This window comes from Cyclopterus lumpus, chromosome 6, assembly GCF_009769545.1.
Source record: "Cyclopterus lumpus isolate fCycLum1 chromosome 6, fCycLum1.pri, whole genome shotgun sequence".
Classification (NCBI taxonomy): Eukaryota; Metazoa; Chordata; class Actinopteri; order Perciformes; family Cyclopteridae; genus Cyclopterus; species Cyclopterus lumpus.
Window position 1 is genome coordinate 8,483,937 of NC_046971.1, and position 16,994 is coordinate 8,500,930.

The 16,994-nt window shown below is 40.2% G+C and overlaps 1 protein-coding gene across 1 annotated transcript in view; it reads left to right on the forward strand.

Moving 5' to 3' along the window:
- The window catches only part of LOC117732812 (cyclin-dependent kinase 17-like), a 29,127-nt gene extending 13,575 nt beyond the window's left edge, over positions 1–15,552 (forward strand). Inside the window, exons 3-17 of the mRNA XM_034535998.1 lie at positions 2,430–2,594; positions 3,398–3,531; positions 6,777–6,902; positions 8,786–8,842; positions 8,970–9,084; positions 10,037–10,131; positions 10,320–10,382; positions 10,754–10,877; positions 11,124–11,244; positions 12,337–12,434; positions 12,594–12,699; positions 13,152–13,194; positions 13,368–13,458; positions 13,628–13,705; positions 14,336–15,552. Coding sequence (XP_034391889.1) covers positions 2,430–2,594; positions 3,398–3,531; positions 6,777–6,902; positions 8,786–8,842; positions 8,970–9,084; positions 10,037–10,131; positions 10,320–10,382; positions 10,754–10,877; positions 11,124–11,244; positions 12,337–12,434; positions 12,594–12,699; positions 13,152–13,194; positions 13,368–13,458; positions 13,628–13,705; positions 14,336–14,373 — 1,454 coding nt within the window. The 3' untranslated portion in view covers positions 14,374–15,552. The remainder of the gene's footprint in view (positions 1–2,429; positions 2,595–3,397; positions 3,532–6,776; positions 6,903–8,785; positions 8,843–8,969; positions 9,085–10,036; positions 10,132–10,319; positions 10,383–10,753; positions 10,878–11,123; positions 11,245–12,336; positions 12,435–12,593; positions 12,700–13,151; positions 13,195–13,367; positions 13,459–13,627; positions 13,706–14,335) is intronic.
- Positions 15,553–16,994: the final 1,442 nt, after the last annotated feature.

The following is a 16,994-nucleotide window of genomic DNA, read 5'->3' on the forward strand; positions in this document are numbered from 1 at the left end:
GGTGAAACCAGCCAGGCATCTTGGTGCATTTTTAAATCTTTCAACTCTTCTTCCTCTCTTTTGGCCCCCCAGAGGTCCTCCCACCCCAAAGCCTCTTTCAGTCCTGTCATCAGTTGTCCTGTGTTGTCTTTTGTCCAATTGGAAAGTTTTTTTTCATTCTCTCCACTTCTTCAATTAATCAGATCGTCCAAGTCTCCCCCCCTGAGAACTAACTGGGCTTTGTAAAGAGCTTTTTGTATAGTGATTAACTGTGTGTGTGTGTGTGTGTGTGTGTGTGTGTGTGTGTGTGTGTGTGTGTGTGTGTGTGTGTGTGTGTGTGTGTGTGTGTGTGTGTGTGTGTGTGTGTGTGTGTGTGTGTGTGTGTGTGTGTGTGTGTGTGTGTGTGTGTGTGTGTGTGTGTGTGTGTGTGTGTGTGTGTGTGTGTGTGCGCGCGTGCATTCGCGTGGGGGTTAGCTGTCTGACAGTAAGTAGGGTGGAGAGGAGACAGAATGGAGTAGCCAGATGAGATGTGATCTGATCTGAACTCTGTGATTGGGGAAAGCGTTCTGGCCCTGATCTGATTATGTAACACTTATAACTCAGGCCAGCATATCAGCAGCTGCAGGGAGATAAGAGAGGTGGCATAAGGGCCTGGATGTTACATGGGGTGTTTTGTCTGTTTTCGTAGAAAATCTAGGAAAGCCCTCATTGGTTTAGAAAGGAAAAATATCAAATTGTTGACATGGCTTGTAATATAGGTCACGCCAAATGTTCCATAGTTTTGAAATCTGTGCTTACAAAACTGTTTGTGGTCAAATCTTTTTTTTTTTTTTTTTAGCTTAACAAGGCCCACAATGCTCTGAACCATGCAAGCTTAATTTTGCCAATGAGATTTAAGTCTAAAAATGTGACCCTGGAGACTAGAAGCCAGACAAATGGGAAAGCAATGGGCACGGCGGAGGGGGGGGGTATGATGACTGGATTGCTTCACCCAAACCTCTCAAATCTTGTTCAGTATTTTAATATTAGGCATTGCTGATACGAAATGAGTCATGACTCTGCAACTACATGTCTTATTTCCTTCCCTGGATTTTATTATGTTCAAGATAAATTTGACAGAATAATCGCCTTGTTTTTTCGAGCTTGAAAATCGGAGTCAATGGTTGTTGACAGCCCAGTCGGGGGTGTATTTATCTAATCGGGTGTGGGAAGGCTTGCTGTGATGTGGAGTACATTCAGTCATCTTTTTTACAGCCCAAAACAAATACACATTGAAGCCAGAAAGATTACTGTGACGTAGACATAGTGTTGGCTATGTAATTCTAACTCAATGAAAAAGATAAAAATCATATTATTTTATTATGACCGTCGACCATCAACACTTCCAACGTAATCTATATGAGAATACATTTGTCCGTTAATAAAAGTGTGTGTGTGTGTGTGTGTGTGTGTGTGTGTGTGTGTGTGTTGTTTCGTCCTAATTTTCCCTGCACTTGTTGCACAAGTCCTGTAGTATCACTGTCTGAGGTCTGCGAAACAGCTTCTCTGGGGCTCCACATTCTCCCCACTTCCACAGTTGGTGTTTTAGTTATTCCTGCTCTGTACATTATAAATCTTTCACCTCTGTCAGCTCCATTCTTGCATTTAGACAAATGCTCCTCTGTGAGGCAGTTTTAGACCCTCCGGCCAAAATGCACTGCTGCTGACACTACAAGCCGTTTTGTTTACGTCCTAGAGTTTCTTCCCCTACTTTTTAAATTGGCTATTTACAGTATGCAGGTCCCACTGGAGGAGAGAACAGACCACATTGTAACTGCCCTAGCTCGGTTAACTATGAAGTATCCTTGGTTTCAATTTGATATTCTGGAAAAATCAAAGCCCGTTAAACTGCACCAAATCCCAAGTTTATTTTGTATCGCCAGCAAGTATTGTTATGTTTAAGCTGCATTGTGTATTTTTAGGATGTTTTCAGGTGTGCTAAAACTGTAACAATATCACAAATGATCATGCTTATGTAACATATTGCAATACCCTACATTTTTTATGTACAGTACTCAATCTACTGTGTAATTTCATGTCAATCTATTGTAACAATGATTATTTTTCTTTCATCAATCCTTTGCTTTTATTATTCACAGTTTCTATCTGTTTCTCTTTTTTTCATGGACGTTGGCACAGTTATCTCTTCTCAAACAGCCCGTTTGCTTTGTTTCTCACTCGGTTCCACATTTGTTTCTCTGTTTTTAAACCTGTGAAAAAGATGATTCGGTATTCTTGTTCAAGGTTGTTTTTTGGAAACATGCTTTATGTGGAATTGTATTCATTCAGCATGTATTTGACTATCTTAGTTAGTCACAGCAGTTAACCGATTTGACATGCACTTTTAATCCATCAGTAGATTACGAGTTTTTTTTTCCTTATAATAAAACAATATGTTTCTTCTTCTGCAGAGCCGATAGTGAGGAATGGTCGTCCTCCGTCGGCCCACAGTGTCCACTCCTTCCTCCACCAATACGCAGGCTCATTTAAAAAGCCGCCGCTGCGACGGCCCCAGAGCGCCGTCGGAGGAGGCCTGGGCTCTCTCATGGTCATGCCTCGCAACGGCAGTCGTCTCGGTGAGACACACACACACACGCACCCGCACACGCACACACACAAACACACACACAAACACACACTTTAAGATTTAATTAAATTTGGATGAAAGCTGCTTTTATAAAAGTCCACATGGAGAATATCCAGAATGTAGAATAAATGGGAAATCCTTGTATTTCCCATTTATTTCTACAGTCAGCTGAGCCTACACACACACACACACACACACACACACACACAGATATATTATGTGCTCAAACAAACCACAGCTTGAGGCGTATGTTACAGACATACACATAAATATCATATCAGTACAATCGCTCCAGTGTTGCATTCAGTCTCACAATAAGCCAATTGTTAAAACATGAGCCTAAAAATAATGACTTTGGACACTTCCAGCAAACCATCAGCGTAGCTTTCTATCCCAGATACAACATTTACAATATTCACAACACTCCCTAATATAAACATGAAGCCTGGAGGAAATGGAAATGTGCTTTATATCAATGAACCAGAGTTTGTTTAGGCAAGGGAAGATTACAGAGTGATCATGATGTATGAGTTTGTCTTGTAAGGCCCCGTGGCAATGAAATTAATTAAATCTATCAGTCAGACTTATTAAACCCAATATACTTCTTGTGTAACTCTTCGCATATACACACCTACCTGACAGAGCCAGACGATTTATAAGAACAGAGGGGCTCATAAAGGTGTCAAGAGTATAAGTCATCAGCCGGCGTTGAGCCCTGATTTGTTTCCACAGACCTGCTTCATCTGTCAAACTCAACCTCTTTCCCGATTTCCCCGTCTTTCTCTACTCCAGATATCGTCCATGAGAACCTGAAGATGGGGTCGGACGGGGAAAGCGACCAGGCGTCTGGGACTTCCTCTGATGAGGTACAGTCACCCACGGGTGTTTGTCTGCGGAACAGAGGGAACAGACGCATCTCTGCAGAGGTGGGGCTTGTTTCTTTCAGATTTGATTAATCTTTTTGCATCGCCTTTCTACCTTTTTTTTTAAAAATTGTGAATATGTTGTGGGCGACATGAGTCACTGCAACAACAACATTTATGTGTCAGCCTCTGCATTGTTGTTGAAGGGACATTTTGATTAATTCACTGAAAAGTAAAGAAATCTGAGCGTTTGATTATGGATTTCTGATGAATGAAGAGTTGGTGATTAATGATGTGTGCATCACTGCACCATGCTGTAACTCGTAGGCGAATTGTGAATGTGTCTTGAACACGCCGAAGTCCTCAGCTGCCCACAAGACCTCAGAAAGGTACACGCACGCGGCGACTCGGCATACTGTACTACTGAACTGAACATACTTTCAAAATCAAAAAGTTACTTTCAAAAAGTTTTAATAAGGTTTCACGGCTACCACCACCACCCAACCCCCTTACTTACACCCTCTCTGTCTCTTTAAACGCAGTCAGTAAAGGAGAGGCTGATTATGACATTCCTCTCTGTTGGTTACATAATGTCAACACATGCAACGGATGTGATTATTATTGTTATATTCTTTTGTTGTCAGAGGGATTTCATTTTACCCACGAGCACGGTGCTTTTTTGCACGTATTAAATAAAGTGGAGCATTGTTATTCCCCCAAATTCATAAAGCAACCACTGTAAAACACTCCATGCTAATGCATATGGAAAGACGTGCAGACAAATGTAGAACAGGATCAAGAGTGAAAGCTTTAATGTGTGTGTGTGTATATATATATATATATATATATATATATATATATATATATAGCTTTAATCTGGAAAAGCCTCGGTAGGCTTTTCCGGAATTTAGCAGATTTCTAACATTGACTTGCATCATATTTTTGTCCAGGTTTCAGAAGTAAATGAAAAGAATCAAATGCACAACATGACACTAGTGTTTAATGCTGCTTTGATTTGTTTAGTGTTCAACATAATTAATCAATACATTTTGACTGTGTTTATATTGTATTGAGGACTTTAAACAATATCTGAAACTTTATCTCTTCCTTCAATCCACCTTAATGGCCATCAATAGGATTTGAGGATGTACAACTTCCTGTCCAGGTTCATAGTGAAAGTGAACAAGGGAATTACTTCTCGGCCTCCGCATTTCTATTTACATTAAGTTTAATATTCTCAATCGAAGCACACCAACGATTTCTCTGGGAAATAAACTTTTCATAAACCTTTATAATTTTGGCAGTTTTTTGTTTCCAATTTGACTACTTTTTACAAAATAATTCCATCATGGCTGCTTGAGCCTTGTATAATCGCCACTCTTTCATCATCTCCATCTTCACAGATCGAGGTCTTAAATGTCCAGAGAATGTTATCAAAATACTGGTTGAGATGAAGAGATCTGGTTTTGGCTTTGTATTCACACACACACCGTTAAATTAAATGTAGTTTAAAACTATAAAACATGCCACCTGACAAAGTAAAGATGTTTACTGTGGTCGATGTCGACATCTTGCCAGTGAACCACACGTTGCACAGTACCTGCTGGGAGATTAAAGAACGCACACTTCCCTCTCTCAGCGTTTATTGGTTTGATTGCAACCTGGGGATTTACGAGAAGTTGCAAGTAGCTCCACAGACAAACCCAACAGGCAAGACTGCAAGTAAAGAAACAACATAAACGCGTAGTTAAGCAGCTTACGCCATTTGGGGCTACACATACACATGACACACCATCTCTCGCTGTGCATCGACGGCGTGTGCAAGCAGCGCTTCCCACACTTCCTGTGACTTGCAGTTCCTGTGAAGAGGTTTATTTGGACGGAAGCAAAAACACCAGCAAACTGTTTAATACTTTCTCGCAACCCAACTAACACTCTGTATTATTTTTGCTGGTATGAGCAGCGTGATTGTTGTTGATGAATTGATCCAACTGTGAAATCACTGTGTGGCCTCCTTTGCCTTTTTGCTGATGTCAGTAGACAATAGAAGAAGAAGAGGAGGAGGAGCAGGAGGAGGATGAGAAGGAGGGAAGAAATCCCTCCGTCTGTGGTCAGGTAGAGGATTGTCTGTCTCTCACTGGAAGCAGTGCTGTTTTGGGATTACATCACAAGGATTAATTTAATACGGGCCAGATGGGCCCCTGTTGTAACAGATTTGGACGAGTTGATTGGACAACTGGAGTGCGGGAGAGGGGGTGGGGGGGGGGGGGGGGTAGCGGTGCAAAGGTCAGGCGATGGATGGCATTGTTTGCTCTTGGGACAAACCAGCAATACTGACCCAGCACACAGAAACCAGACAAACAAAACTGGAAAAGTTATTCAAAAATATGGATACAGCAAAGCATATTTCTGACTTTATTTTAAGATTTATTAAAACACATTAGAGTATACTATAGATCTGGTAAGAAGCACACACACCTTTCTGACATTTTCTTTGTTGGTACATTGACTATAATCATTTCATGAAAGAATACAAAAAATTGGTCATGTTGCATATCAGAGTACCAATTCGGATAAACGGGTCCACAAATAACACATTTAACTTCTTATGAAACTCAGAGCGTCTGAATCCATCGGCGGTTGTCAACAACAAAATCAAAAAGGCTGAGTCACTGTTGTGGTTTGAATGCGAGACGGACGGGTCGGTTCACTCCTCGCTCACAATTCGAGGCAACTTCAGTTACAGATTCATCATTGAGCTTGTTGTTGAAATGTGGAAAGTTCAAGTTCCATGTTGTTATATGTTGACGAGGGGGGGAGAGGGGGTGGTCTAAGTGTCCAATGTTACCTCAGAGGCGGTGAAAGGCCGGATTAACAGTAATCTAACAAATAGAGGAAATGCATGATGGGAAGAATCCAGACGTTGCATTGTGAGCATGTGTTTGATTTTATATAACCAGTCGATAGGATCATGCTTTCGTACTTTGTTGATCTGGGAAAGACTACCTCCAACTATTAAATAGCTCCACAGGCAAAACTCCACAGCCCCCTGCTGCTAAACGTGTATTTGCACACACACACACACACACACACACACACTGCCCTCTCTGTTGACCGCTGAGGCCTAGTTTGGACATATTCTTCTTGTTTATTCTAAGTTTTCACTTTTTTGTTGTCAATCGCTGGTATTTATTCAGAGCTTACGCTGTTTACTGAGGGCTTACTCCGTATTTTTCATGGTCTTACATCATGTCGACACAGTTTTTAAATTAGGTTCTCTGTTTTAATCCGTGTGTGTTTGTGTGCAGGACCTGAACAAACGTCTGTCCCTGCCGGCTGACATCCGGATACCTGATGGTTACCTGGAGAAGCTGCAGCTGAGCAGCCCGCCATTCGACCAGCCGCTGAGTCGGCGCTCCCGCAGAGCATCACTGGTGAGACAGAGAGAGGTTGGGGGGCAAGAAAGAAAAGACAATGTGGTCTTGAGAAAAAGGAAGACAATCATAACTTGTCTGTGAGTAGTCAGATGGATAATGAGCCTCAACATTTTTCCCAAATGCTGTGCCCACGATGTGTGAATGTGAATTAGTTTGGAGTCCTTTTGGGATCCAAGTTTTCAGAAGACAAATACAAAAATTCAGTTTGTTACAGTTTGTGACTTGAGCTCCTTTTTTTGCCTTTATTTATTTAATTGTGCCCTTATTAGCTATCAGCAGTTTCAGTTAGAAATGTACCCATGGATGTACAGACAACAATCACAGAATTATTTTGAAGAAGAAATATGAAGATTCTCAGGCAAATTCTGGCATCTCTTCTCTCCATCGTTTGTGTTCATGACAGAAATTAAAGCAGTCCTAAACATTGCTTTTTCAATGTCGCCCGCAATGATCTAATGCAACAAAAGATGGTCGACACATTTATTTATTTAGATAGATATATATATATATATATATATATATATATATATATATATATATATATATATATATATATATATATACATGCATACTACATACATACATGCATATGTGTGTGTGTGTGTGTATATGTGTGTGTATATATATATATATATATTTTACATCACTTCATGGCTTATCACCCTTACCCCCTGTGTTATCTAACATTTTGCAGATCAAATCTGGATTATGCAAGTGGTGGCTCAATGCCATAACTGTCAGATAAAGGCAGTGAAATAGAAATAAAGAAATCCCCGGCTCAAGTGCTGATACCTCCAAACTGCTTATGTAAATGTCCAGTACTTGCTGCCCACGTCTAAACGGCAAGCAGTTCGGATTTGAGAATAAGCAGTGGAGTAGAATCGGGCCGGGGAAACAGAAAGGCTGCCGTGGAGGGGCTGCAGAACATAAAGATAGCTGCGATAGTTATGTTATATTTTTAGGCAGCTAGAAACAGAAGTGAGAGTGAGAGCTCACACTAATCTCATCCTTTTAGACTTGTTTTTTTATTTTTTCACCCCAGCATTCAGTTTGTCAGCAGCCTCAATATTTGGCTTGTGGGTTTACTTTGAATATGCATCCGTCATAAGCAAAACATGAGAAGTATGAACACAGAGCCTCACGCAGTCCGCTGTATTTGCATACACGCTCCCCTGCAGAGTTGGTTATAAATGGCGTTTCTCAATATGTATTGCACCTTAGGTTTTCAAAAGTTTGCGTTTGTACTTCTTCAAATTGTATTCTAAAGCCCATTAAGATGCACCTAATGATTGTTTAGATTATCAATGAATCTGCTGATTATTTTTGATTAATAGGGCAATTGTTTTATCTGTAATATAACAGACATTTTCCACAATCTAAGAGGATGTATATAGATGGCTTTGTTTTATTTGAGTGACGCTACAAAACACAAATGTATTCAGTTGACTATCATACATGATACAGAGAAGCATCAAATCAAATGTTAAAGTAGCTGGAACCAGCAAAATGTTTCCATTTATACTTTTTTTTTTAAAAAGAGCTATTATTTATTTCTTTACAAAAGCCAGTACATTTTCGGTTGATTGACTTATTTATTAATTGTCCAAGGCACGTTAGAGTTTTCCATTGTGTATTAAACATGCATTTTAAATACAGTTTCCCTTCCCTGTAAACAAACGCATTGTAAAAGCCAAAAGGCAACAGTCAGTTGTCACAAGAGATTAGCTATGATGGCGTAGGCTGTGTGTGACCTCCTTACATCCCCCCGCTGTTGCTGCGAGGCCGTCATAAGGATTTGTCCTAGTGTCTGTAAGCTTGTCAGTGCAAATAAAGACGCTCTCCTCATTAATGACGTTTGTCCTTTTTTTCTTCTTCTCCAGTCAGAAATTGGATTTGGGAAGCTGGAGACCTACATCAAACTAGACAAACTGGGGGAGGTACGTGAGAGTGTTTAGCTTGACTGATGTTCTCAAAGAGAAATAACACATACTGACAAAGTTATAGAGCATACCTTTAACCCCCGGCGGTCTGTCTCACTGCTTTCCTCGTCTTCCCGTCCTCCAGGGCACTTACGCGACAGTCTTCAAGGGGAGAAGTAAGCTGACGGACAACCTTGTGGCGCTGAAGGAGATCAGACTGGAGCACGAGGAGGGGGCTCCATGCACAGCTATCAGAGAAGGTATTAGAGGTTCAGTGTTGCACCATAAACCTCATACATTTACCACTGTTGCATCCTTAGTGTAGTTTTAAAATGATAATTTACCAGCAATTGATCGCCCTTTGTCCTGGGAATCCTGGGGTTTGATTCTAAAAACAGAACCCAAGATAATTCATCATTAATCTTTATTGGATTTTTCTGATGGTTTCATCTTCATTAGATTTTGTACCAGTAGAAAATAAATTGAACCCCAATCATGCAGAATCATTTCATCCACTTATGACTGTGTATGCAATCAATGTGAAGAAGAAAAAGATATTCCATGCAGCCACATTGTCTTTCTGTTTTGGTGAATTGATGGAACGTTGTTCTTGCAGAGGTAGTTGTAACTTTAGGATGATCATCTGAACTTGATGCCTCACCTGTCAATTCATAAAAAAATTAAAATACTATTTTGCCACACAGCAAAATTGCATACAAATTGAAAAGTTTAAATGTATCCAATTTACTGCCTGAACTTCATTTAAAGTTTGTACTATTATCTACATGTTGAGTTAACATGGAAACACTAATGAGGTTTTAACAAGGTGTCTCTGTTTCAACACACAAACCAATCTCTAAATTCCTCAGACTTTGGCAAGAATTCAACCCCAGTCACAAGTTCTGTCAAACACTTGATATAAAGTTTTGAACTTCTCCGAAGTGCCCTAAACTACTGACTGCCCTCCCGGAGAAATGCATTGTTGTTACTCTGCAGTGAGAATGTCAGACCGACTACAGGAAAGAGGTTATGTAAGAAGAGTTATGCTTGTGCATCCTTGTGTTTTGTTTTTCTTTGTACATGGTATTTTATCGGTTTGTATTGTGAATTAGTTGATTATTTAAATCTGAGACTTTCTTTACAAGTCTGAGACATATGTGAATAAACCTTTCATCCCGTCGTTACAGCCGTGTTCTCCTTCTTTTCCTCCAGTGTCGTTACTGAAGGACCTGAAACACGCCAACATTGTGACGCTGCACGATATCATCCACACCGAAAAGTCGCTCACATTGGTCTTCGAGTACCTGGTGAGACCAACGAAACCTTGACCCTCACTTCTGACTCACGGGTTCCTTCTCTGCACGGATGCTAAAATGAATACATTTCACTTAATTTATTCGTGACCCTCTGCGGAGTTGAGGATAATAATACAGGAGCACAACTGTTGATGTGCCTGTGGCTTTTTCAACCCTTTTAACTCTTTTCTCTCATCTAGGACAAAGACCTCAAGCAGTACATGGACGACTGCGGGAACATCCTGAGCATGCAGAATGTCAAGGTGAGCCTTGTAGGCACCCTGCTGCCGGGACAGCTTATCAACTGCCATGACTCTGGTTCCTGATTGTGTCAGTACAAGAAACACTCAGTGTGCCCCCTGGTGGTGCAAAGTAGGCAGTGGTGGGAAAGTGAAATTAGTTTCCTGAACCTTTTCTTTTGCTTGTGTGAATGTGAGAATTGTGGTTAAATGTCTCTTCAAATACATAAACTGCATATTGAGACTCAACTTTAATTTGTTTTAAATAATCTAGAATACAAAAAGGGGTTTGGATGAATTCAATGTAATGTAGCAACGGCATTTATCCAGCACCACTATTTGAAAAAGACTTTGCCGATATGATAGTTGCTGATCTACAATACGTCTTTCCTTAGATTTTTCTGTACCAGATCCTGCGAGGATTGGCGTACTGTCACAGACGGAAAGTTCTCCACAGAGACCTGAAGCCCCAGAATCTGCTCATCAACGACAGGGGAGAACTCAAACTTGCAGACTTTGGTAAAAGCTACAAACACTATTTGCATCAATTATTAATCTGTGCAAGATTAAGATTATTTTGTGTCATTTGGATGAAAAGGGACTCGTCTGTTTTTACAGTTCTCAAGCTGAAGCCAACATATTTCATCTTTATTGTTTCCATATTTCAAAATGGATGAATATTTGGCATTTTGGAATTAAACACGTCATTTGAAGTTTGTACTAAATGTACGATCCGTGTTCATATCTCACGTTTCTGCTCCACAGGCCTGGCGAGGGCCAAGTCGGTGCCCACTAAAACATACTCTAACGAGGTGGTCACACTTTGGTATCGGCCTCCCGATGTGCTGCTGGGCTCCTCCGAGTACTCCACTCCGATAGACATGTGGTGAGTGGGCCTCTCTCAACAGGGAAGATTCCGCCCCTGACAGCGTACTGATTAGACTCCTGGCTTCAATCGCGTTGTGTTCTTATGACTGAAGGCAGTGAAGGCGAAAGAAAGAATTCCGGTTTATTTGCCTTTTGTTTATTCGTATCCTCGGGCCGCTTCAATGATTAGAGGAATAAGTACAGCTGTTTGGAGCTTCTTTAATTTAGTTGATGCTTTTATGTCGCGCAACGTGTGAAGTGCAGCAGTAGACGGGTGTCCCAATCTACAGTTCAGAGACTCTGATGTGGAACGCGGTCGTCAATGGTCAAGTCGATATGGAATTTAAGTATTTAGCTTCACGGTGAACCCTTCGCCCCGTCGCTTGTTAAATGCCTCTTCCTTTTGAGTTTTCTGCTTCAGCAAAATGTTTTCAGGTTGTCATTCTGTCCCATTGTGATATTACAGGAATGGCTGGAGGGAATTTCTACAAATTTGGCACAAACATTGAAATAATGAACATCTATTTCTCTTAATATTCTTGACATCATTTGCCTGCTGTACTACACCATTTGTATGTCATGCTCTAGTCTTTCATTTACTATAAAAAAATATTATTAGGTTATTTATGTCATAATATACTGACATATTTCTGAGTTTTAAATGACATACTATGACATTGTCATTGCGTATTTTACACTATCAGGAAGTATCTTTATCTCAACGCCTTGAGAACGTCTCCACAATTGGACAATTGGATTCCACTTGGACTCAAAGATGAACTCAATTATTTAGAATTTTGGAGGTCAAAGGTCTGTGACCTCAAAAAAATTGGATGAATTGGATCCAATAACATTTTAGACATACATGGATTTAAACTGCAACTCGACAGGTTGACGGAGGCACTCGACTGCAGGGTGGAGATTCTAGTTATTAGATCCTTTATTGGATGATTGAAATTGGCCAGTTAATCTACAATTCAGGGAGATTGATCAAAAGATGTTAGTGGTCGTATGAATAGAGATGACTTTGTCAATTTGAATCTGTTTCAGCCTCAGTCAGACATTTTAACTATTTATGACTTGATCCCTCCTGTCTGTGTCTTCCTGTCAGGGGTGTGGGATGCATATTCTTCGAGATGGCTGCCGGCAGGCCTCTGTTCCCCGGCTCCACAGTGGAGGACGAGCTGCATCTCATCTTCAGGCTGCTAGGTCAGTGCTGCCCCCTGTTGACACAGGACCACTCAAACTTTTAGTATGAGCCTTTAATCGCATAAACCCTGGCATGTCGCCCCTGTGGCAGCGTGAAAAGCCCCTCCAGCTGCCATGGACACGCCTGACTAATAAGGTCGATTGAATGTCCCTCCACAGGCACTCCCACAGAAGACAGCTGGACTGGAATATCCTCCATGGACGAGTTCAAGTCCTACAAGTTCCCCAAGTATAAAGTTCAGCCGCTCATAAACCACGCGCCTAGGTAAGACTGGGACCCTTGTTGTACCTTGAACGTCTGCATTTTCTTCTCCTATATGTGGTTTGTCTTTTTATGTATCAAACGTCACCTGGGGTTATTCCAGATGTTTAGAGAGCAATTCTACACCGTTACAATGTCTTAACACTCACCTTTCTTGTTAGCCCTCTAATCACTGGAGATGGAAATGAGCACATTTTTCTAGTCCGACCCAGGTATGGGAGAAGCTACAGTACACGTTGTTGTTTTTAGATTCGAGAGTTAGTTTAGTATCATTGGTTTGTTTAGTTAGGAGTGTGTGCTCTTTGTCACTTCCTGTAAGGAAATCCTGTGGAACAGTTGACTGTTTCCTTCCTTACACTCACCAGCATCTGTGAGTCACCCCACCTCTACTGACCTCTCTCTCTCTCTCTCTCTCTCTCTCTCTCTCTCACTCTACTGCTCCCCCCACCCTGTAGATTGGACACGGATGGGATCGACCTGCTGTTGTCATTCCTAAAAGTGAGTCTCACTTTATCTGCCAGGCATAACTGGGATGTTGAAAGCAGTGCGACACATCTTGCAGCTATGTTAGGACTGCATATCTAGAGAGAAGCGGCACAATCACATGTTGCTAACTCCATTTTGTTATTGTTCTTCAATGACTGTTTCTTTTTTTCTGCCCTGAATTTCAGTACGAGTCGAGAAAGAGGATATCTGCTGATGAGGCAATGAGACAGCCGTACTTCAGGAGCCTGGGGCCACGTGTGCACACACTGCCAGAGAGTGAGTAATGAAATGGCAACGCAGTAATGCAGACTTGGCAGGCTCTGCTCGGTACAAGTTGAAGGATATTGCAGTGTACAGTGAGGATCAGTTACAGCCTCATAACAAAGACACTATTCTCCTGGCAAGATGGGATTTCTGTTGCACTGACTGACTCTCTGTCTGGTAGGCATATCCATATTCACACTGAAGGAGGTCCAGTTGCAGAGAGATCCCGGCTACCGGAACTCATCGTACCCAGAGTCAGGTGAGAGATGATGCAAGTATAAATACTTTGATTGCTAGTGTTTCTCCTGTGACCCAAAAGGTATTCAAACCGTGAGATACTCCACCCCCGGGGGCCACTTTTTTATTCTAATTATGTACCAAACGTGTTTTTTACGACAGATTTAATGACACATTTACCTTTTACCTTTTTTTAGTCGCAGACTACACTATTGACTTTTAATTACGTTTTTTGTGAACAAACTATATTGTGACTTTCTAATTAGTTTTTTTTAAATCACATTCTATAGTATATGTAAGTTTCTACTATGACATTTCTATGGACTATGACTGACTTTGTCTTTTTCGACTTGTACTGAAAAGCAATAGTAACTTTGCAAAAAGGAGCTGCTAATTCTTCACACTTTTAATTTGCCAATTTTTCAAAATGTGAACAAATATAGGCTTAAAGACTGTCGCTCAGGTTGTAGCCACAACGTAACCCACAGAATCCGTTGTACTTCCTGTTTACAACCCTCAATGCATTATGGGAAATCTTCTTCCAAAACCTTCTGCCAGACTATCCCTCTTTCGGTGTTGTCCTCAAGTTGGGGGCTCACGGAGTCGACCTATATAAAAACAAAATAAACGCCCTTTCTTTTTCTCCCCTCAGGCAACGGAAAGAGCAGAAGACAAAGCATGCTGTTTTAGATTGTCTGGACTGTATTTTTTTTATTTGAGAAGAGTCTCCTAGCTGTACAGTCTCGCCGATGGATAAGTAACCAGGAATGGATGTTGGCGTGAAGCATCCTCATCATCACTCCCTCCCCACCCACCCACCCAAACTACTTGGGGAAACGTGTCCACAGTGCCACCAACCCCCTTTCCAGGTCTGGCCTGAACCTGGCCCAAAAGAGACATTTATATACTGTACATCTATATTTATTAAGAGAATTTGCTGCTAAATCCAACTACTGTCTAGAATTCTAACTGGCTCAGTCACTTTAATGAGTACATGCAATGTGTATAGATTGTTCTTTTTTTTTTTTTAAGTGGTGGTATTTTAAAAGACCTTTTTTGTTATTTACATTTTCATACATTAAAAAAACTCCTCCATCGCAGAGCTCCTCAGTGTGTGTGTGTGTGTGTAATTCACACAGAGAAGCAGAGGGATGTTTCTGTAGCAAAAGGGTTTGATTTCCTGTCTCCGACGGTGCTGTTCTCAGCTCGCTCATCATTTGTGACCGTTTACTCTGAAGGTTTTCGAGGCCAGCTTTGGTATAACAGATAATTTTATCCTAACTGGAGGCCATACGAAAGCAGTCCTGCCAAGCTCTGTGCACAAAGATCAAATTCTTGTCAGATGCTGGCATATCATTCCAGGATGCTGCTGTCGGCACCAATGAACAAATGCAGGAGGGGGAAAGAAAAGCAACGTGGAAGCAAATACGCCTCCTAAATTCTTCAGAAAACCTACATATTTAACTAATGTGAACACTCCTCTCACCCCGACACTCCTCCTCCTTCAGTCTTTTTACAAAGAGGTGGTGCAAAGTGAATCTGCTGCATTACAGATGTGTTCTCCATCTCCATGAACTGTAACATCTATCCCTTTTTTTTCTGGATTGCCTCCTTCATTGTATTGCATGTCTGCTCTGTTGTGTGAGGAAGCACACAGCAAGTGAACTCCTGCTGCAGGAGCACTAGCTAGAGTCCTTCCCCTAGTGAAGACGATCTATTTAACAGTGTTACAAGAGATGTTTTGTATGATATTCTTTGACTTTATTTGTTGATAATTGTTATTGGTATGGGATTTCATTGCAGATGCCCTCCCATGTGAGCTTTTTTTTTTCCAGGGTAAAGAAAATTAAATCTAAAGTTTAAACTGAAGTCATGTGAACTGGTTTGTCTTTTTTGCCTCATAACATTTTGGTTTTAGCTACCGTTTATTGAAGACATTCATCACAATACTAAATGATAAATACAGATGTATTTTTTCAAGACTTATTAATGGCATACTACACTGAGATTTTAAAGATATTTATAAATGACATACATGACGTTTTATTTTAATGACATTTTCAATGACACTGTTGGCTGTTACAATGACTTATGATTATGTTTTAGTGTCTTGCGACGATGTTTTTGACATTTGAATGCAGTTCAAATGACTGAAATATAATACGACTTTTAATGACTTAACAAACTGCACTTTGACAATTATTATGACACACTATGCTTTTATGACTAATGGAATTATATGCTATTTCCATTAACATACTATACCTTAATGACTAATTACTACATACAATACTATGACAGTTTTACCTTTTTTATAGCATTTTAATGGCACGTTCACTGTCGTTAAAACACTTAAACTACTATACGATGACATGTTAAATGTCCTTTCTAATGACATCCTATGCCAGTTTGTATGACTTTCTTTAATGCCATACTATGTGGGATTGCTTCCTTCTTTATTTGCATTTCGACATATTTCCATCACGATGAAAGGTGCTCAACAAGGTTTCCCTGGACTTACTCAGTGTGTTGTCCGGCGGCTCAGGTAGAAGAAGCAGATGGATGCGTAGAACATTAATAGACATAAATAAAATAAAGGAAGTGCTGCAGAAACCCAAAGGAAAGAAACAGGATAACATAAACTTTGATAAAGAAGTAGCTTAATTTATACAAACCTGTTGGAAAAACTATTTCTGCTCGTGGCGTCCTTAAGCTGGTACTAACAAGACAATGATGCCATCAACAGGTGCCAATTGATTAACAATGTAATGCTATGGTTTGCCACACGGGGCAGTAACACCAACCACGATGCTCTTACACGATGGTATGACGTTTTACACGTTTTCAATAACATACTATACTACGTCTTTTTCTGAATGCTGTACAATGACTTTTCATAGACATGCTATAACTATACTATTACGTTTGTAATTACATACTAAACTTTAATCATAGCAAAATGTCAAAATATGGTATATAATACACATTTTAGTAAGTGGCATAGTATGTCGTGAAAAAAGGCATGGATATATATATATATATATATATAAAAAAAAGATATATAAATACATATAAAATATATATAAATACAATATATATATGACATTTTGATTTAAAATGAAATACTATGACATTTTTTGCGACATTTATCACAACATACATGACATTTTAGAGATATTTTTAATAAAATACTATGTGGTTTTCGACATATGACTTTTTCCGATTCCTTTGCATAATATACAATGATATTGTTCCTAATAATTCATACCTGCAGGAGCACTAGCTAGAGTCCTTCCCCTAGTGAAGACGAT